At 37.9% G+C, this 22,993-nt stretch overlaps 1 protein-coding gene across 1 annotated transcript; it reads left to right on the top strand.

Annotated features, from left to right (window-relative positions):
* Window positions 1-926: 926 nt before the first annotated feature.
* LOC149831397 (sterile alpha motif (SAM) domain-containing protein) lies at window positions 927-13,764 on the top strand. The gene is made up of 10 exons (XM_090012048.1): window positions 927-1,493; window positions 2,413-2,574; window positions 2,880-3,233; window positions 3,636-3,699; window positions 9,770-9,987; window positions 10,781-10,894; window positions 11,252-11,357; window positions 11,510-11,721; window positions 12,466-12,569; window positions 13,167-13,764. The coding sequence occupies exons 1-10, from the start codon at window positions 930-932 to the stop codon at window positions 13,309-13,311; spliced, it is 2,043 nt and encodes a 680-aa protein (XP_089868174.1). The 5' UTR covers window positions 927-929; the 3' UTR covers window positions 13,312-13,764.
* Window positions 13,765-22,993: the final 9,229 nt, after the last annotated feature.

Genomic DNA, 22,993 nt, shown 5'->3' with positions numbered 1-22,993 from the left:
TATTTATTAAAAAATATCTTATTCAAGGGTGAACCGTATTAATTTCTGATACTGATACTGACAACATTGGCCCATAGGTATAATTACAACATTTTTTTCTTGGCCTTTTGTATTTAGAGTGTTTCAACTTATTGGTTTTTTCCTTTTTTTTTAATTTTTTTTCTATTAATACCATTCCACTAATCATGATTGATTTTGATTGTGATGGTTGATGATGATGAAGATGGTTTTTTTTTTACAAGATGATATTGTTAAAGTTCCAAAGTTGTTAAAAGGAATGATAGTAGAGAATAATAAGATGAGGGAATCCACGGGTCCAACGGGATCCAAGTCATTTCGGTATATTTGACCCAATAGTACCAACTAAGCTTTGGGATTTGGATCATTCAACAAGTTCACATGTGCGAAAGGCAAAAATATCCTAAAAAAGTTGAGAATTGATGATTTTGGATATGTGAAACATTTTGTGAAATTGGTAAAAGCACACAAGAACAATACAATCATTTTTAGTTTTAAAAATATCACATTTTTGGATAGTATCATCCCAAATGCAACAATAAAATCGTGATATTTTCAAAATGTCAGCAATATTTATTATTACGATTAAGACCAGAACATGGCGTTGGATTCCGATGTGAGACCCAATTCAGGTTTTAGATCCGAAAATGGACAGTATTCTATTGAACATTAAGATCCAATTTCGGTTCAATCATGGACCGACCCATACCCGAGCCTTCCATACCCATATACATACATTGCCCGAGGCCTGCCATCTTTTCAAATTTGAAATGGCTACAAAGTTCGCTCTGTGCACCCCCAACCAGAAGCCCTAGAAATGCAGGGCATGCCAATATGCCATCAACGATATGCCCTCAAAATCAGGGGTACCCACGAAATCTAGGGCACCCAGATTCGAGAAAACTGTAGCAATGGGCCTAGCGTTCGGGGACGACGACGATGACGACTTCCAGAACCCGATCGGCGCCGTTTCGGTCACCCAAAAGCTCATTCTTGCTTCCTGCGGGGCGCCCACGAAGATCCCGAGGAGAAAACCCAAAACAGATCGGCTGCCGAAGAAGCAGAAGCTCTCAGTTGGGACCAGTGACGTGATTCATCCAAGAGAACCTAAATTCTTGGCTTCTGGTTCTAGTGGCGGATGCTCGGAAGAAATTGCGTCTGGGGATTTCATTCCCGGGACGCAGATGAACGCTCTGATTCATCTCTGCATTGAGGAAGATGAGGGGAGTGGTTTGTTGGAGGATGCAAATCCGGTGAGCTTGTCTGAAGAGAACAGAGAAATGATGGGGACGGTGGAAAGTGCGGCCGCCGACGTGCAGGATCGGGAGAGGGATAAAGAGGAAAGGATATCCATGGGATTCGAATTGGAGGGGAAGATTGAATGCCCCATATGTGGGGAAGACATAACTGGATTAAGCGACTTGTTGCGTTCGGTTCATTCGAATGAGTGTATTGAGAAGGGAGAGGCCCCAGAGGTGATGTTTTCTTCACTTTTTGCTTTTTCATTTTTGTTCTTAATGTGATTCATTGTTCAATTTTGAAACTAGAAAACGTATATACGTATATCATTGATCATCTTATTTTAACATTCTTGTTGTGGTTGTTTATGGGTCTGTCTTGCAATGCTGTGTTTGTTTATTTTGCAATCCAGTGTTTGTTCATATATAGAACGGAACAAAGAAATTTCTGAACTGAATGGGAGGCAATTTCCAATTAGGTGCAGTTCATTGTGATTTGAAACCAAAACATGAAAAACTGACGTGACCAGTTTGACTGAGCGTGGATGCGCTGGTTGACTGTAAATTTTTGAGTTGATAGGGTCTTTTTGCAGACTTGTTTGAATTATGTTCATCATTTTGCTCAACTGCAAATGTTGGAATGCATGGTTACTGAGTTTGGATGAGTTTCACCCATGACAATTTAGACCTTCTGTGTATGTGGATACGATCTAAATTTCTAGACGACCTGAAAGAAAATGCTACAATTTCTGGGGGATTGCATTTGCCAGAATGGTGGTATAGATACTGGAAAAGGGGACTATAATGTGTTTCTCTCTTAAATGATTAGTGCATTATCGAACCCATGAAGCAAAGATGGGTTTTTTTTCTCAAACAGTGTTGTAAAGAAAAAAAATTGAATCACCAAATAATATGCGAAAGACAAATTTATTATTTGCTTTTACTCAAACGTGTTTGTTAATTTGAGGAATTTAGGAGAAAGCTTTGTCAGAGAATAAATTTGAAATATAGACAGACTATAAATTTTCAACAGCACAAGCTTATAGATCCAGCCTGATGAAATATGGTTGACGATCTGAGAATCATGTCTTCAAATTATGTGTTATGTTTACTTACTGTCGTATTTGATAACCTACTTTTCTTTATTTTCTTGTAGGTAATAAACGAAAAGAATTGTAGAGGGGAGAATTCCAATCATCATGTCATTGATGTCAACCCTGTCCTTGAGTGGCTTCAATCTTTAGATCTGTCTAGATATGGAGAAGCATTTATAAGGGAGGAGATAGATTGGGGAACACTCCAGTCGTTAACCGAAAAGGTTTGACTTGCATGACTGAAAGATGTAGACATTCTGTTATGATCCAGCTATCAAATTAAGCTTTGGTCCACTTGGCTGGACTAAGCCTACATCCAAGTTGAGAGTTACTGAGACTTGGGACATGCTACCAATTTTCTGTGACTCTCTTCAGACTACAGCTGATTGGGATGCCATGTCTTGATGTCAAAATCAGTGAGCAAGATTCAGATACACATACACTATTTTGTGCCTGTGCATGCCCATATCATTTTGCCACCTTTTTGTTTCCTTCTATAAATTGAATTTTGTGTTCTACCATTGAACAGGATATGCTAAGTTTAGGCATAACAGCTCTGGGCCCAAGGAGAAAGATTATGAATGCACTCAATGAGTTGAGGAGAAAAAGTATTCCTGATCTTGATGCTAAGAGAGAACCTTCACATTTTACAGAAGAGAAGCAGGTCAGTGTATCGGGGAATAAGTTGATTACTGAGTTTTTTCTAGCTTCAACAAACGTTCACAAAAAGCAAGAACCTAGTTCGCGTGCATCAAAGCAAAAGATTCAAACGGTTAATACAAGTTCCAACGATAAAAGGCGTAGTAAGGTTAATAAATTTGGACATGCCAAGCTGAAAGATACACCTCCATGGGCCTGCATACCTGGAACACCATTTCGAGTGGTATCAACTCCTCTCATTGTTGAAATACCATTGAACTCATTAGTTAATAAAATCATAGGTTTCTTGGTTTGTTGCTTTGTTCATATGGATGGGTAATTCAGCTAGATTATTTTGGACAGTTTCAGTTGCATATTGTTTGCCTATATTCAGCCATCTGCTTAAATACATGTCAGATTCTTTTTTCTTTTTTCCTCAAATGTGCTTGTGGAACTAGTTCGGGCTAGCTGACCTATTCCACATAGATGATTTTATCACTTAATGTATACCGAAATGGTTTGCAGCTTTGTCTTTTCTACACTTGTTTTCATGCTCCGATTTTGATGCTTAGCTTTTGCATGTTTGCTTTCATTAAAAAGGAGATAATGTTTTCCTTACTATGATTTTATGCAACACATTTTGCAGGATGCCTTCTGTTATTTAAGAGGGGATTGTTCTGATTGGTTTCTTACCCATTTTCATACTGACCGTAAGTTTATCTGATGTTCTTTATTCTTTCCTCAACCATGTTTTAAAGACAATGATGCAGTTGATGTTTTCTTTATTTAGTACACATTCATATATAATTGATATACTGCATGTTTAATTTCCTAAAGCATATTGTTATGTCATAAAGATAAACTTATCCGCTATGTAACATGGACACTTCCAAAAGGGCAATGCACCTGTGTCACAACTGTGTCGGTGTGGGTGCGACACTTGGACACAGTTTCCACAGTGTCAGGTGCGGTCAGCTGCATCGAGGTCCATTTATGTCTGAATCTGGATTTGGTTAGCCCTAACAAAGTTCAGTTTTGTCTATATTATATACATAAATACGTACAAACATACATATCCACACTTACATATGGACACACATACACACATATAATCTGCACCCCTGCACCCAAGTTTTTTTTGAAATTGTCATGTCATACCGACACCGACACCTGCATCTGCTTATGTGACATATCTTATCCCAGTGATTTTTTTGATTTGTCATTTGTATTTAAAATCTTTATGAGAAAACAGATGCTTCCTCTGCTTATTATGGGAACTTTTGGAAATATGTACGATTGCATTCCCTGTCCAACCCAGGCATGTGGGCACAAGCAATTGACCCTCTATGATTTCACAATTAACATTAGTCTGAATCAACTAGTAAACTGCTCTGATTAAGTAGATACTTCAATTTAGCGGCTCACTCCTGCAAATTATGCTGGAATTGTTGTCCGTAGCGGCGAGCAGTATATAGAAAATTCACTCTAATGAAGGCTTAAACTTCAATACGACGATGAAGATTACAGCTAAAACAAGAAAAACTCTCAAATAAATTTTTAACAATGCTGAACTCTCAAACAACTCACAAGTCCCTTAAAAACACTCAAGGAACTCAACTCATGTGTCACTCCGACTTGGTGCATATGAGGGTCCATTTGCTCTCTATTTATAGAGAGATTTCCTACCAACCGTAGCTCTCTAGTTGCTCATGTGATAAATGTTTCAACTCTACCAACCGCATGAGTAAAAAAATATGGCTAGGTTCACACTTTTCTTCCTCTCTCTCTTTCTCTCCCTTTCACACTAGCCCAACCTACTTTGGTAGCCCAACTATTGATAGCCCATCTATTTAGTTCCAGCTGATTGCTCCATTTGCAAGTGTGAACACATAACCAGTTGTTCACCTCCTTTTATCTAAATCTCCAACAAAATCAGAACCAACATATCTAATCAAATTTGCTAGAAGTTTTTCATCATCATTGTCTTCAAACAATATTCAATTTTTTTTTTGTACCTTTTAGGTATCGATGGATCCACTTGACAACTAACCAATGTTCTTTTCCTGGATTGGCAATGTATCTACTGATGACACTCACAACATGTGAAATGTCTGGCCGAGTCCATATCATTGCATACATCAAGCTCCCTACTTCATTTGCATAAGGGACCTTTTTCATCTCCAACATCTCAATTTCTGTTCTAAGGCACTTTTCTATTGATAATTCAAAATGTGATGCTAAAGAAGGTAATTGGATGCATTGATAATTTAAAATGTGATAGTGGGACAAGATCCCATGTTTGATTCTTTTTAAGGGACTCCTTCTCTTCACGCATAACCAACTCCTATTTGTGACTATGTTTATCAGCCTTAGCTTCTTGCAATGAGCTAGGCTTGCTTTTCTCAATCACAAGAGAAAAAACAACCATGTCATTAAACTTCTTTGGTGCTCTTCTAATTCGTTGAAATCGCCTCAATGTTACAGGAGCTGTAGGCTGGATCTAGTCAGTCAAAATTTGTGACTGACTTTCTTCTTTAACAACTCCACCTGCTTCAGAGTCATCATCATTGTTGTCATTGATAGAATTTTGAGGTTTATTAGGCAGTTCATATTCTACTTCTGAACTAACCTTATCATCAACAGTTTTCTTTTAGACCATGGGCATATCATTTTCATCAAATGCAACATCTCGATTGATTCTTAATTTTTGATCATTGATTTCCCATAGTCTATACTCTTTAACCCCTGATCATATCTAAGCATGATGCATTTTCTTGAGTCAAGGCTTTGATCTTTGATTTCTTGGAATCAAAGAATATGCAGTGCATCCAAAAATTTTGAGATTGGAATAGTCTAATGGTTTACCTGTCTAGACTTTTTCAGGTGTCATAGCATTCAATGGTATATACGGAGACCGATTCACCAAGTAACAAGTCATGTTTACTGCTTCTGCCCAGAACTCCTTGTCAAGTCTTGCATGATTCAGCATGCATTGTGCATTCTCTAACAGTGTTCTGTTCATTCGCTATACAACACCATTTTGTTGAGGATTGCCTGGTACAATATAGTGCCTTACTATACCCATTTGTTCTACAAAAGCTCTTGAAATCATAAGACATGTACTCTCTACCATTGTCTGAATGCAGAACTTTGATTTTTTATCCTATTTGGTTTTCAATCATGGCTTTGAAATCTTTAAATTTTTGGAGAACATCAAACTTTTGCTTCAAGGTATAAATCCACACCTTTCTCGAAAAGTCATCTATAAGGAAGACAAAATGATTTGCTCCATCTCCAGAACTTTTGCAGGACCCCATACATTAGTATGGAAGTACTCTACAATAGCCTTTGTGTCATGAGAGCCGATTGAGAATCTCACCTTGCATTGCTTTCCACAAATACAATCTTCACAAAACTCCAACTTGCAGCTTCCGACTAATTTAAGGAGTCCTTGCTTCGACATTTCTATTATGCCACATTCACTCATATGGCCAAGACTTTTGTGCCATATTTGAGCCATGTTCTGATGATCATCGCTTGCCACTGCATTGTCTCCAATAACAGTGTGACTGCACAATAGGTACAAGTTACCTACTTTTTCTCCTTTCATGACAGTCATGGCACCTTTCGTCACTTTCATGACTCCACCTTTAACTGAAGTGCAACATCCAAGGTCATCTAGCATTCCACGGCTGATTAAATTATTCTTGAGATCAGGTACATGTCTGATGAAGTGGAGGGGAAATTTGAGGTCGACCTTCACGTAATGGGTACTGGACACACTTTCGGTGCAGCAAAGGGGGCGGCGCTGATACACTAATGGGGCTGGCGTTGATGCTACTCGATTAGCACACAACCCACGTTAATGGGTGCTGACGTGCTGCAGTGAGGAGATCGGACTCCAGCGAGGCACCCCGGTGCAGAGGGTGAGAATCACGACTCTAGTGGGAGATTGGGTTCTGGGATGCACTTGGGTGCAGCAAGTAGGGGCACGATCCAACGCAGCGAGGGGTTGACGTGATGTTGGTCTTCCAACACAGCCAATCGAGCAGCCACGAGTATTCACAGGAAACGTGAAACCAGAAAATCAGATCAATCGATCCGAGCACTACTGTATTATGAAATCGGTAAAGGCTACAATGAATATGACAGGTAATAAGTAAAACTGAAACTTGTGGCTGGAATACCAGAAAGCAAAGTGAAGAAAGACTGCAAAGACTGACATGAAACTGAAAAGAAACAATGGAAATAATAAACAATAGGAAAGAAAGGAAGCAATGACAAAAAGAAATAAAGGACTGCTGCCAAAACTGTCGTGACAGAGAAAAGTAAAATAAAGAAACGGAAAGAAAGTGAAGGCTGCTGCAGAAAATCCATCTCCCCTTTCATGCAACCCTAGGATGGGTATTTAAAGACTTTAGTTGGATCCGGGTCTCGGGTCCGGCCTGGGACCCGGATGGGACCCGGAGCATTCTTCATGCTGCTGTTGGGTCTATGACGTTTGGGACGTTCCGGACCTACTCTGCATCAATGTCTGACTTGCGATAATGTTCTAATACAATCGCCAAACATTTTGAGTTTGATGGTGCCAATTCCAGCAACTTGACAGGAAGCATTATTTCCCATCAGGGTATTTCTTCCATTTGATATGTCATATGTGTCAAACCAGTATTTGTTTGAGCACATATGATACAAAACATCAAAGTCGAGGATCCACTCATCATCATATTGACTGCAGACAACAGTCATGCAAAGCAAGTCATCGGGCTTCTCTTCCTTAGTGACATTTGCTTGTGTTGTACTTGTGCCAACATCATTCTTCTCATCTTCAATCCTCTCTCAGCAATTATGCCGAATGTGTCTTGACTTTTGACAGTAAAAGCATGTAACATTTCTTCTTTCAGGATGTCATGACATTGATCGTCCACAAGGATTTGCTGATGTAAGCTTTCCATTAGTTTTGTTTGGTTGACAATTCTTCGTTGTCTTCGTCCTCCAAGCAAACATAATGCAGTAGTCATCATCTACATGTTTTTGCCTTAACGCATCAGTTAAAAAGGCAATTGTGACATCTTCCAACTTGATTGTGTCTTTTCCACAGATGAGCCAGGTGCTCATATGATTCAGGAAGAAAGGAAGAAGAAGAATAACTTTGTCTTCTTCCTCCAATTGTATTCCAATACTCAACAATTGAGTGACCAGCTTGTTAAAAGCATTCAAGTGGTCAAGGATCCTAGCTACCTCTTTCATTTTGAGAGTGTAGAGTTACTTTTCAAAAAAAGTCTATTTGTTAATGAGTTAGTCATATACAACGATTCAAACTTTTGCCATAGCTTAACCATTGTATCTTCTTGCAACACATTATACAAAACCTCATCCAACAAACAAAGTCTAATGGTGCTGATGGCTCTTTTATCAAGAAGAGTCCAATCTTCATCTTTTATATCAACAAGTTTTCCTTCTGTTCTTAAGAGCCATATCTTGCCCATTTTTGAACCAAGTCATGTACTTTGTCTTGCCAAAAGCCAACGTTAGACTTTCTTGAGAATTTCTCAATTTCAAAATTTCCAGCAATAGCTTTCTTTGCTATTGAGAAAGTATTATGAAAAATGTGAAATATAACTTCAAGAATGAAAAGAGAGGGCAATACCTGACACCAAATCCTTTCGCCTAGGATTGGAACCAAGGCTCTGATACCACTTGTTGTGAGCAACAGCGTCCAGTGAATGGAAAATTCACTCTAATGAAGGCTTAAATTTCAATACAATGATGATTACTATTAGAACAAGAATTAACACGAAAAACTCTCAAAGAAACTTTTAACAATGCTGAACTCTCAAACAACTCACAAGGCTCTAAAAAACACTCAATGAACTCAACTCATGTCTCAATTTGACTTGGTGCATTTGAGGTCCATTTGCTCTCCATTTATAGACAGATTTTCCACCAACCTTGTTGCTCATGTGATAAATGTTTCAACTCTACCAACCACATGAGTAAAAAAATATGGCTAGGTTCACACCTTTCTCCTCTCTTTCTCTCTCTTTCACACTAGCCCAACCTACTTTGGTAGCCCAACTATTGATAGCCCATCTATTTGGTTCAAGCCCCACTGTTTTGGTCAAATGTTCACATTGAAAGTGAGGGCCATATCAACAGGAATGCCCTTGTAATAGAGGTAGTTGACCATGTAAGGAGAAAGAACTTTGAATTATCTTTTAATTTTTATTTGTTTATTCTTTTTGTGGGATTAAGAGCCTATTAATCCTGTTATTTCTTGTAGGAACCAAGTGACTTTAATGAGACTTAAGTCTATAAAACAGAAAATACAAACATATAGACAAAATTGGAGATACATTTTGTTAATCTGTATTCTCGACAGTCAAATACATGTCTGTAAGAGTCATACCAGCTATAATGGCATATTGTAATAATGTAATCTAAGACTAGTCCAAATTGATATAGAAGCTGTGGGCATTTGAAATGTGATTTGATCATTGGAAATATGATAGGCGATTTAAACAATAACCCGAGAATAATCAAATTCTGAATATGTTTTTTGCATGTTAGGAAACAATTTTCTAGAAACAATTAGTGTCAGCTCTTATTCTTGGTACATAATGCTTATCGTTTTGAAGCTTATACCTATTATTAGCACATTGGAAATTGTCAACAGTATCTTATAATGTTAGTTTCTGTAGTGGAATTCTAGATCCATAAGATCTCTTACATCAACACATTGATTAGTGTGACCTGTCTGTTGTTTGAATATTGATGCAGATTATCAAGGCCTCACAAGAGGCTTTTTTCATGGAAAAATATATTGCTCCTCAATCACTGCACGCCTAGTGAATATGAAGATTGGTGTTCCATGGGATAGATTGCAAGTACTGCCCCTTAACCAAAAAGTTCATATAAAGGGCATTAGCGTCACATGCTTGGATGCAAACCATTGCCCTGGTTCTATCATTATCCTTTTTGAACCACCTAATGGTAAGGTGAGTCCTCACAACATCACTTAAAAGATACTAGTATGCAGTATAATCTGTGACAGTTATTCAATTGTTTTTCAAAATTTTCACTAGATTAACATTCCTTTTGCATGTTTCCAAGATCTGTCCAAGAAAAATCATGGCTAAAGTTCTTAGTTGCTTTGAACTTTATTAGTTCAAGATTTCACCTGATTTGAATTGAATATTTATTCTTGCTGCCAAGCTGGTGGACTTTGACAACTGGCCAACAGACTGGGGATGACTCGGCTATAATGGATCAGTTCCATGGGGTTCATCCTGGGTTTCTCAATTCGGGCACAGCTTGAATCTTTGCAACATTGAATTGAACTTAGGTCTTAGTCTGCATAAGGTCAAGATGTAGACTTAGATCATCATGTGTTCTAAAATGCTTGCTTGGGTGATTCAAGCATCTTTAACTCTCATAATATGATCCCCCTTTTGAGAATACTGAAAATTCTAGTTGTTGCAAGGATATGAATATGGCGTTCTAACACAATACAGTGGCATGGTTGATGACTTCTGAAGTTTCATTTGAATGTTAAATAGCTGGAATTTACTTGCACACTATTTTAGAACCAGTGCTGCAGCAAACACTGCAGCAGCAGTTACGACTTTTACACCCTTTGATACCTTAATGAAGTGCCTAAATTATATTTTCTCTTATATTTGTTTTATTTTATTCATGAAGATCCCCAATATATAATAAAACCAATCATGGCCAAAAATTTGTATTTGGGGGGACTTGGTTTTTAATTTAACTCATGATTGACTTTTGCAGCCTGTATTACACACGGGTGATTTCCGGTTTTGTGAAGAAATGGCAAGCAATTCAATTTTGAAATCATGCTGTATCCATACTCTTATCCTCGATACCACCTATTGTAATCCACAGGTACGTTACTAAGCATTGGAATCACATACTTAGCCAATTCATTCTGAAAAGATTGATTGAATTACATGCATCTAGGCCTGTTTTTCCAGTTATGCCAAAATGAACAATCTTATTATTCTCTTAGTAACCAAGCTTTTCTTCCAACTCATTATAAGGAAGCATTTTCCAGGTATCTATAGTAAATTCTGGTGTTTGGAAAGACAAATTGCCTCGTTTCATTGGAATTTTCACAAGATGTTTAAAAGATATCTTGTATTAATGAAATGAGCATCGTCTAGTGATTCTTTCAAAGAAATTTGTACATATCCCTTTCAGTTCCTAACAAGTGGTGGCTCATTCTGAGTTTTTCTTCTGCAGTATGACTTCCCAAAGCAGGATGCAGTAATTCAGTTTGTCATAGATGCCATTCAGGCGGAAGCTTTCAATCCAAAAACCCTTTTTTTATTAGGCACATATACCATTGGTAAATCTATGCTAGATAATGCTATGTATCATTTTCTATGTCAAACAGAAGCACTTAAAAGCTGTATTCTTCTCCTAGTCCATGTTTCAGACTCCTGTAACTTCCTCTCAAATCAACTAAACCCAGTACATGACTGCTCTAATTGAATATAGGAAAGGAGAAGTTGTTCCTGGAAGTTGCTCGGATTCTTCGTAAAAAGATCTATGTTGGTGAGGCGAAGCTTCGGTTACTTGAATGCTTGGAATTACCTAAGGAAGATCTCCAATGGTTTACATCCAACGAACTAGAGTCTCAGATTCATGTGGTGCCAATGTGGACGCTTGCAAGCTTTAAGAGGATGAAATATATATCCAACCAGTACTCTGTGAGTACTTATATATATTTTTAGGCATAGTCAAATTTTTTAACTTGATTAATTAGCAGTTACTGATAATTTGCATTATAGGTTGTTTTTTTCAAATAGTTTTAAATGTGCAACAGTTGTATTCTCCTGAAGATGTTTTTTTGGCATTAGTTTAAAGTAACTAGGGACCCGTTAGTTTTATTCCCATGGAAAGAAGGGCCTTTCAAAGGAAAGGGCATGGATTGCTAAAAAATCCTGCCAGCTCAGCCTTCCCATGAGAATGCTTTCATATGGGGGGAGGTATTGAAGGATATGCACATGAGAAGTGGTAAGTGGTGGGAAAAACTGGGGCTCACTTGTGCCAGCATGGCACTTTTCCACCATGATGGTTTGATGTTTGTTTCACTCATGGTGGGAAAGGAAGGAAAAAGGGATGCCAGCTTAGCAATTTCCTATGAAAATTGCTTGAAACAAACGAGCCCAAGATAAACACTGATAGTGTGTCATTTTAAAAAATTTGGACAGTGCAAGCATTCTTGAAAGTTTTAACTGATTTGGTAGTTATTCTTGGATGTCTATCTCTGACTGATTGAAAATTTGGTACACATAAGGAGTTATATCCACAATGAGGTTTGCTTGCAGATTTCTGTGACCGGGATCGAGTCTCATGAGTCAAATCCTAGACACCAGTTCAAAATTTCATATGGAGTTACTTTGTCATCTTCTCACAAATTTCATTTTTTTCCGTTCATCTGAGGCATCCAGGGAACCTACAATCTCATAGTTGCATTCTCTCCTACTGGTTGGACATTTGGCAAAGGAAAGAAGAAATCTACTGGGAGAAGGTGGCAGCAGGGTACAATAATTAGGTGCTGAAATCCATCATTCTCTCCATCTTTGTTTCTTGTATTTATAAATGCTGTTTGTTAGAGTTCTTTTCCACGTTTGAACTCTTTCATGTGTTTGGTCTTTGTTGTGCATGTCAGCTAACTTCATGAACAAAAATTATAAGTGCAATGTTAAGTGAAAGTAAAGTAGTTTTTGGTGCAAACCGACTACAGAAGTCAGTTCGCAAGCGCACAAGCCAAGTGTATGATGTGAAAGCAAAATGTCCAAAATACCCTTGGGTCCCAAATTGGCCTAAATGGATCAATTTTGATTTCGATATGTTTGGGCATGTATCCTGGATCGGATCGGATACAAAAGGTATTTTCTGAGATGTGTGTGACAATCTCAGAAAATTAATGCGAATAAAATAACCAAAATACCCTTGGGTCACGAATTGGCCCAAATAGTTCAAAATTGGATTGGATATTTTGGGTATTCGTTCTGGCTCAGATTTCTAGATTTGGATCCTCCACCCGCTTCTCGCATTTGGGGCACAGATCCCAATGCTCATGCATCAGTTTTATTAGAATAAACTTGATTCTCAACTTGCTGATCAATGTATACAATGTTTTCCACAGGTATGAAGTCCCATATAGTGAGCACTGCAGTTTCTCAGAGCTGAGGGAGTTTGTGCAGTTTTTATCTCCTGAGAAGATCATACCAAGTGTAAACAATGATGGTCGTGAGTCAGAAGATGCCATGGTTGCTCTCCTCAACTCTTGATCGATAATTCCTGCCACAAAAATTATCCTAGGAGCCTACTGCCTGTCTTGATATGGTAACTCCTTGCTGCCAATGTGTGGACCAGTTTCAGAAACACTAGGAATTGAAGGTGCCTTGAATCAGTCATTACATTGGTAAAAACAACGGAAGGAAGAAAGGACCGGTTCTGTTTACTAGGATCAAGATGCTCGAGCAGTAAAGCCAAGTGTGCAGCCTACTCTAGTAGCCTAGCTCACTCCTACAGAGCCTCAGGCTTGGTGGCTCTTTGAGTTGCATGGGATTTTGTACTTCTCAAGAGAGTGATAGCACTCTCATGGATGTTTCATGGCAATCTTGGAATTGAATTTTTGGCTACCTGATAACGGTGCATCACCATGGTAGTCGAGTCACCTCATTGAAATAAAGTCAGCTGTATAAAGGACCATTTGATGGCACTAAAGATAAACTATTAACTTAAAATCCAGTTATCTATTGAATGTTGATATGCAGAATAGTTGGTTCTGCATTTTTGCTACCTTCTGGTAGCCATATCACAAGTGAAAGTTGCTTAAGAAATTAGGTATTGAGAGAGAGAGAGAGAGCAATATCTTCTCTTTGTGCATTAAGCATGGGGATCACCAATGTTGTCAAAATCTTGCGAATGGGCCTATTTGTATTGGCCCAAAAGTGATTCTAAAAGGGTCCGGTTTAATTATTTTTAATAATTTTAAGGGGTTTAAATGTTTCTAATATTTCTTATTATTTTATTTTTTAATGACATGTTATCTGATGGTGAATAGGGATGGCAGTGGACCAGGGTGGAGGCGGGATGGGTTGGGGGGGGGGGGGGACAAGGTCTCCATCCCTGCCTCATCTCAAAATTCTGCCCTCCATCTCCCGCTTTCATCCCTGCACAGATTTTGATTTTAACCTCCATCCCCGGTCCAAACGGGGTGAGGGCCGGAGCCCCGTTTTTCTCTGGTCCACTTCCATCTTTAAAGGTATTTTAGTCATTTTACTAATGGAGATCGGGGATGGGGTGGGGTGGGGTGGGGCAGGGGGCAAGGGAAAGCGTAAGTCCATCCCCGCATGGGTTTTGATTTTAACCTTCATTCCCACCTTTATCCCTGTTTCATGTCCTCTATCCCCGGTCTAAACTGGGCCAGGCAGGGTGGGGCCCCATTTCCCCCAGTCCACTGCCTTCCCTAATGGTGAAAAGTTGATGAATTCAGCTCGATTTGGTTCAGAGAATCAACAAAATCTCTGAATTGTTTGAACATCGATTCAGATCCGATGCTAATTCTGACGACATTGGGGGGAATTGTTCATGGAAAAATAACATCAAGCACACATTTTCTTCCTTAAAGCCTTTCTTGGCTAGATGGGTAAGCTTAAGGTGTTCAAGTTGCACGATCTTGTGACTTCAATACCTAGGGTTTGTGTCTCTTGCCATAAGATTGAAGCTGATGAGAATTTATCTCCAGTGGAAAAGGGGGTAAATGTGGGAGGGAGGGGGGGGGGGGTTGGTCTGATTTGTATTTTGCGGCAGGTGCTGCCCTGGCACCTTCTTCCACGGGATGCACACACACTCTAAGAGTACACTGTTATCTATAATAAAACCCTTGATATGGTTGATCATGCATAGCCTTCGAAACCTAGTCTTTATAATAAAAAAAGATAAGCTTCAAGTTGGTTGAATGATGTTCTTGTTTTGTCAATGTTCTATCATCTATGCCTTACATAACTATGTTAAGTTGGGGTTTTTAAAATTGAAAAAATATCAAATCTTGTGTGAAATAGATAAAGAATTATTGAAAAATGATTATACTATTTGGGAAAATGATATGTTTTTTTGAAATGCCCTACAATTTCTGAAATTCACCCCATGGCCAAATTCACAAATGCCTAACATTTTTAGGATCTTTTTACCTTTCACACGAGCGAACATCCTGAAGTTCGTGCGATATATATATAGGTATGTTGTCCTGATCTTGCAACCTCTCATTAAAAAGTACATTAGCACGATGATTTCAAGGATCTCACGAAGTTCGCACAACAAAATTTGTGAACAACTGAAATATGCGTACTTTCAAAAATATTGTATAAAATTCTTATATATAGGCAACATTCATGAGTTACCGTGTGAATTTCATTTAAGTAACTGATCCTCAAGGAGGTCCACAAATGTATAGCGACATTTGCATATTAATGTTTGTGAATGTCCTCGACCTTTACACTCTAGTAGATCTTCGCAAATAAGGTTCCACCTTCACATACATAGTAGGACATTCGTGAGCTATCGTGCAAATCTCTTTTAAGTAATTGCTCCTTAAGAAGGTCCATAAATGTGTAATGACATTCACATATTATTTTTTGTGAATGTCCTTGACCTTCACACTCTAATCTATCTCTGTAAATAATCCTCAAGGAGATATGCAAATGTGTGGCGACATTCACAAATAATTTTTGTGAATGTCCTCGACCTCATTTTGTCGTTGTGAATTTGCTCTGTATATGCAGAAGTTCTGACTTATTTGTAGAGTTTCCGAATATTCTCAAAATTGAGGAATGACTTGCCTGCGAATTTTCCTAGTTTTTTGTGAATGTTCGTGTGAGCATTAAATGCAATGATCGTCAATATAAATGTGATGATTCACATTTTAGGGTTATTTTTGCATAAACTAGGGTTTCTTGTGGTCCTAATATTACCCCCTTGACAAATGTTTTTGGCAACTAGGACAATTCATCGATGGCACTTCATCAATGACTGCACTTTGCTGATGACTTTTTTATAATCATCGATGCTGCTGAGTTTTTTCAGTAAGCGCATATTTAACGATTGAATCAGTTATTTATTTAAACACAATATAAATTAATAAATAACTAAAAAATTGACATGAGTTTGTTATATTGTGAAGGAATTGCATGGTTTTTAAGTTATCTTTGGATGTTCAATAGCATATTTGTTTTTTTTTTCTCTATTTAAATCATTTGCGAGTGAGTGTTTGGCGCTTTCTTTTCCTAATGATTGGTATGCCTCTATCATCGAATTAGTTTATTTATCTATTGTGTATCTCATATTATTAACATGGGTACAGAACACTTGCATCATTTTTTATTTTTATTTTTATTTTTATTTTTGCATTTTCAATAGTCTATTTTGTTTGTATTTTTGTAATGCTTTTTCAATAGCATATTCCTGGTCTTTGTTACCCATTTGTTTATATTTATTCCTCATTTTTTCATTGTCAGAAATTTTGAACTTGTTTATTACAAAATGACATTTGAACACACATAATAAGATCCTGGCTTGCGCGAAGCTGCCAGAAACCTCTCATATTTTAGTCTTGCCTTTTGTATCTGAGCAATCTGATAAAAAATCTCTCGATTCGGGCAAGTAGATTTGAGCACAAGATATGCCTCGAATCTCCCAAAATTGGCTACCAATTGATGAATTTTTTCAATAATTGCCAATCATCACTAATTAGACATGATATTGCAGCCTTCCTGTGCAAGGCATCTATTACTACATTAGCCTTCCCAAGGTGGAATGTGATAGAGAAATCACAGGCCTTCAAGAATTCCAACCATCTTCTTTGTTCCAAGTTCAACTCCTTCTGGAAAAATAGATACTTAAGGCTCTTGTGGTCCAATAATACCTCGAATCTCTCACCATACAGATAGTGATGCCAAAGCTTGAAAGCAAAAACTACAGTTGTGATCTCCAAATCATGAATGAGATAGTTATGCTCATGCATCCTCAATTGACTGGAGGCATAAGCGATTACCTCCTCATGTTGAATCAACACACAATCGAGTCTGGTATCTAAAACATTGGTATAGACAACAAAGCCTCTTGAACCACTGAGTAAGGTCGAAATTGAAGTTGTAGTCAATCTCTTTTTTTGCTCTTGAAAACTCTCATCATACTGAAGAGTCCACACGTACTTATCTCCCTTCCTCAATAATTTAGTCATAGGAGTTGCAATCATCACAAAATTATGGATGAATCTTCGATAGTATCCTGCCAATCTTAAAAACTTACGAATCACATACATGTTCTTCGGTGGCTCCCAAGATAAAGCTGCCTGTACCTTGGTGGTATCAACCTCTGCACCATCACCAGAGAGGGCATGTCCCAAAAAGACAATGTTGTCCAACCATAACTCATACTTCAAGAACTTATGATACAACCGATCTCTCAGTATTTTCAGAAGAATTCGAAGGTGGACATGATGTTGATCCTCGCTCTTTGAGTAGACCAAGATATCGTCTATAAACATAATGACGAATATGCCGCGGATTGACCCGTTTCATACTTAAAGATTATATCTTAGCAGAATGGTGCATCTACGCACTAGGGATCCTCATGATTAAGGTCGTACAAGGATGGGAGCATCTGAATGACACTGGCCTTAATCTCATATTGAGGTGCTCCTACATCGGGTCTCTGAATGCAGGATGCCTGGATGTAGTCTGTGGGAGTGAAGTACTCCCTCAGAGTGCGGGGAGGAGTTGGAGCTGGAGGATTCATGTCACCCATTGCTCTCGAACTTCGAGGAGAATATAAAATTCTCTCTAGGTCATCGACAAAAGGATGCAATGGAGTACCCAAAGCTCTTCACCTCTGCATACACTGGTACTAAGACCAGATGTATGGAACAAACCTCAATCTATCTAAACTAGACTAATCTAGACAAAATAAAGCAAAAGATAAATATCAAGCAAATAATTTAAACTATGTCAAAATTAACTAACTATTTTATTAGAATAAAAGAACAAAATCTAATCTAAATTACAAAAAAACAGATATAGGAAATCACAAACTATGTTCGCTAAAACCCACCTGTCTAATCCCTCTTTGAGGTATATATTTCTAGTGAATCCTAGGAAAACAGTCAGTGAATCCTATATTTACTAACTATGTTAATCCTAATAACTTGAACAAATAAAAACAATTAACTAAACAAGTATTAATAAACTGAAATTTCAGAAATAATATAATATAATTATCATTCCCCAGCAACGGCGCCAAAATTTGATTGAACTTTTGCAGTGGTATTTTTAAAACATTATTTTCAATAAAATCAATTAGAAAACCGTAAACCAAAATTAATAAAAACTGACTTTCCACAAATGTGGCAAGTACGGGTCGAATCCTCATGGAACGGAAAATATTCAAATTAATTCTAAAAACTTCAATTTATTAATATAAAAAATGTTACACTAAGTCAAACAATACAATTCTAATTAAATTACAAACTAAAAACTAAAATTAACTAGAAACAGACTTCTAAAGTCTTCTCCAGATCGCCAAGGGTAATTTCATCTTTTCACCACACATGCATTTGCACTCTCATTCTGAATTCACCTTTTGACTTGTTGTAAACTTTATCAACCTTAGAGGATCGTCCGACGAATGGAGGGGTAGAAGAGAGCAGATTAAGAGAAGGGAAAATCATCCAGAGGTCATCAATGGTGCTGCTACTATGCCCAGATGTTGCACCTTGCTGCGGTAAGTAGGGTGGAGATGCTCTGAAGGATGGAATGAGGATTGAGCCTAGCTCTAGTGGAGAAGAGGACCAGGGAGGTAGAGTCGGTCGATCCTTGTTGGGGAAGATGGCACCTCAACAAGGAATGGCGCACTCCACAAGCTGCTATACCTGCAAAACACATCAAAGAAGCATCAACAAACAACAAGGATGAGAAGAAATGGAAGAAGAAGAAGAAATTGAGAAGAAAGAGGGGCGGCTAGATGGAAATGCAATGAAAACTCATGTAAAACCAAGACGAAGAAGAAGATAGAGCATGGTGGCTAAAGAGGGAGACGTGAAGGAGTGAGAATATGAGCCTTTGGTGCAAATCCCTAGGCAAAAATGTCCTAGGGTTTTCGAAAAAAATATTTAAACCTATTCTAAATTTTGTAAAATTTCAAAAATGAGTTTAAAATAAAATTAAATGCTAGGTGCCTCTTTTGAAGGAGGTTTTCTGAAAAATTTTATGAATTAGATTTGGATCGTGTGTGGGTTGGATTGTGATGTTTATGAATTAATCCAAGATCCAAAATAGGTTGTTTGGGTCGGATCTTGATTTGATTTGCCTCAAAATTCATGCTCATGCACTAAAAATGCAATATCTCACTCAATTCAACTCTGATTCAAGTGAAATTCAAATCGTAGCTCAATTACGCTCAAATGCATCTATGTATGGATTCTTAGCCTATAAATGATGCCTATATGCATGAATTAATGGTTAGATTGATGCGCATTTCATGCATCATCAATTTGCAACTGAAAATATTATTTTCAGCAAATGAACTTAAGTAGCAAGTCGAGTGAATACTAGAAATAACCTGTGAATGGAGCTTACACCTTTTTTCTTAATACAATTTATGGGTTAATGCTGACAACTAAGATGCCAAGTTTGATACTTGAGGGTTCTGAGTGGATCCCTTGAATAGTATAGCTCATACACGAGAATCTTAAATTTTATATAATCTGGCCTGACTGGTTTAAAGGTATCAGGGCACTCATGCTTGACTGTTTAAAGGTAGCGAAGCACTCTGGGTGGGTCTGCATAATTAAATGGTTAAAGTTTTGGGTTAACATACCTACTTAAGGTATGAAGGGTTGGGGATCTACTACTACTCTAGTGGTATGATTCAAAATTTTGGAGAATTCCAGTATCTTTTAACCACTGGATCCATATCAGGGAAAACCCTAACAAATCGAGTAATACAAATTAATAAGATAGAAATTCACTCAAATTCAGGCTTACTTTGGAGAGGGTAGGTGGTACACAACTTCAGAGATATGTTTTCTTGCTTTGAGCAGCAATGACTCGTTAGTTCCAAGTTCTCAGAGTTAGGGGACCCAGACTACCAAATTTATCCTAGGCGGTAGTTCCACGTTCTTTTGTAGAAGTTAGGGATGCATCTTATTATCTTGAGCCTTTGGGAGGTTCTCTCGGTCATTCAATCACTGCCTTAGTATTTCAGTTTCAGCTAGACATTCGGGTTAATAACACACCAATTCATAATAAACCCCTGAATGTTCTCTTTTGTTACAGTTGCCTTGGCCTGCGAGTGCCCGCGGGATAGTTCAAGAGAAACATTAAAGTTTACTTCTGATCACTCAAACAAAATATTATGAGCTTTGTACTTGAACATGTTAACTTGTGATTAGATAATTATTTAAACCTATGATTATTTAATCGATTGAATAATGATTCATGATATGCTTTTCGTGAGTAGAATTATGATATGCAATAAATTAGTTTTATGTTATTTACTTCTTTATGCCATGCTTAGTATCATGCTTTACTGTCTGAAGTTAATCAAACACATTGCATACTTGGTACATAGTATATATGCAAAATCATAGTATTCTCCTACGCAGACTAGTTGTAGTCCGATATAATTTATTTTACTATTTTTCAGGAGAAGAGTAATTGATTAAGAGCGGTTACAGAATGGTGTGTGAACCAGGATATATAATTTATTATGTTTCTGGGGTGTTAAGTTTTAATTTGGATATTGTAATTATGTCATTCAGTTGTTCTGAACTCTGATATTATGTGTTAAATAGTTATTAGAAATAAATTGGATGGTAATTGCTTTGAGGATTCCTATGACGCTTCTGAAATGCTTATCTTGTTTAAATTTAAATATTTTTGCTGCCTTAAAAAATAAAAAACCCTCAAAATTTTGGGTTAAATTTCGGGGTATTATAGTTATGGTATCAGAGCCTGGGAATAATAAATCATAAATCATAGTCATAAATTAACATAATAAGGTTTTTGTAAGTATAATTTATTATTTTTTTATTATTTATTGGTCATGTTAGTTGCATGTTCTTTTAAAGTATATATAAGTATAAATATATACTTGTAATAGTGGTAGAGATATCATAATTCAAAAAAAATTATAAACATGTGTGCTTATTGAAAAAATTATTGGATGTATCACTGAGCGAACGCTAGTATGAGCACGACCAATGACTGGCAAGAGCAGAGGGGTTTCATGATGGAAACTCTCAATAGTCTTGCTGAGGCAATGAACACACAAATAAACAACCAGATAGAGTTAGCCACAATCGTCAACAAAAGTTAGAATGCTAGTACAATTACGTATGAGAAGTTTCTCAAGTTGGATCCACCAACTTTTTCAGAAAAGGCTGATCTGAAGATGGCTGAGAGTTGGATTAAAGAAATGGAGCGAGCTTTCCATGTTTTGCCAGTACTAGAGGATCGACAAAGGAACTTTGGCACTTATCGCCTGAAGGGCGATGCAAGAAAATGGAGGGATATAGCCTGGGTAGTCAATTTTGTCGGGATGGATCCTATCCCGTGGGGAGTCTTTCGGGAGGCATTCTTGGAGACTTACTTCTCCTAGTATGCTCGTGACCGAAAACAACAGGAGTTTCTGGAGTTGACTTAGGGGAACATGAGCCTAGTAGATTATACTACCAAGTTCCGAAACCTGGAGAGGTATTGCCCGAACTTATTTGCCAATGACAAAGCCAGAGCACCCAAGTATGTTCGAGGACTCAAGGATGAACTGCGATGTCGGGTGATGACTAGTCTACCATCCACCTTCCCGCAGGTCATTGAAGCGGCTACTACATTGAGCGAAGAATGGGAGAGATCTAAGAAAGATCAAAATAGACCTACTGGAAAAAGTGGAGCCTATAGGCATCAATACCAGGGTGGCAAGAAACATCAACCACCTCCTAAGAAGCAAAAGCAGAAGCAGAAGCAGAACGATTGTGATCATCCCCAGTGAAACATGAATCAAAATTGAGCATGCCAGAAATGCAATCGGTTCCACAATGGGCAACCCGGCCCCAAAGACACAAGCGCATGCTTGTACTGTGACAAAATGGGTCATTATGCCCGTCTGTGTCATAAGAAGATGGCATATATGCAGAGGCAGAATGCCAGAGGAGGACAACCACAACAACAACCACCTCAGAAGCAACCTCAACAACAACAAAATATGTAGAAGAGGGTGCCAGAATGTGTTTATGCAACTACTGCAAAGAATCTGGAGAAGGGAAACCTAGTACAAGGTACAGTGTTTATAGATGGTCATGCTGCACTTGTTCTCTTTGATTGTGGTGCCACACATTCATTTATATCTGTAAACTTTGCTAAACAATTGAGTGTAAACATTGAACCATTGAAACATATATTAGATGTATATAACCCTATTGGATATAACTCAATATGTGTAAACTATATACCGAACATAGAAATAATGTTGAATGAGCAAAATTTACCTGTTGACCTAATCCTACTCGATATGACTGAGTATGATGTCATATTGGGAATGGACTGGCTATATGAACATTATGCCAATGTTCTATGTCGTCAAGAGAAAGTGGTGTTATCCCGCCTAGGATTGCCAAAAATAGAGTTCAAACTCTTCAGACCTGCTGTGAAGGACTGAGTAATATCGACATTGAAGGCTCAGAAGTATATGCGACAAGAAAGCTGAGCCTTTTTAGTTAATGTATCCTTAATTGAGCCAAAGGTCACGCCACTTGATGAGCTTGAAGTAGTTCATGATTTTTCGGAGATATTTCTGGAAGAATTGCCTGGACTGCCTCCATAGTGGGAGGTGGACTTTCATATCAAGTTGGTGCCCGGAACGACGCCAATCTCTAAGGCACCTTATCGTATGATTCCAGTGGCATTAGAGGAG

Source organism: Nuphar pumila, chromosome 7 (assembly GCF_984573655.1).
Source record: "Nuphar pumila chromosome 7, dmNupPumi1.hap1.1, whole genome shotgun sequence".
In the NCBI taxonomy this organism is placed as follows: Eukaryota; Viridiplantae; Streptophyta; class Magnoliopsida; order Nymphaeales; family Nymphaeaceae; genus Nuphar; species Nuphar pumila.
The sequence above is the reverse complement of the archived record's forward strand: the minus strand, read 5'-3'. Positions and strand labels throughout refer to the sequence as shown.

Coding starts and splice junctions, on each gene's coding strand:
- LOC149831397 (XM_090012048.1), top strand. CDS start 930: ATGGGCCTAGCGTTCGGGGACGACGACGATGACGACTTCCAGAACCCG. Junction 9,988..10,780: donor TTGAACCACCTAATGGTAAG/GTGAGTCCTCAC, acceptor TGACTTTTGCAG/CCTGTATTACACACGGGTGA. Junction 10,895..11,251: donor CCACCTATTGTAATCCACAG/GTACGTTACTAA, acceptor TTTCTTCTGCAG/TATGACTTCCCAAAGCAGGA.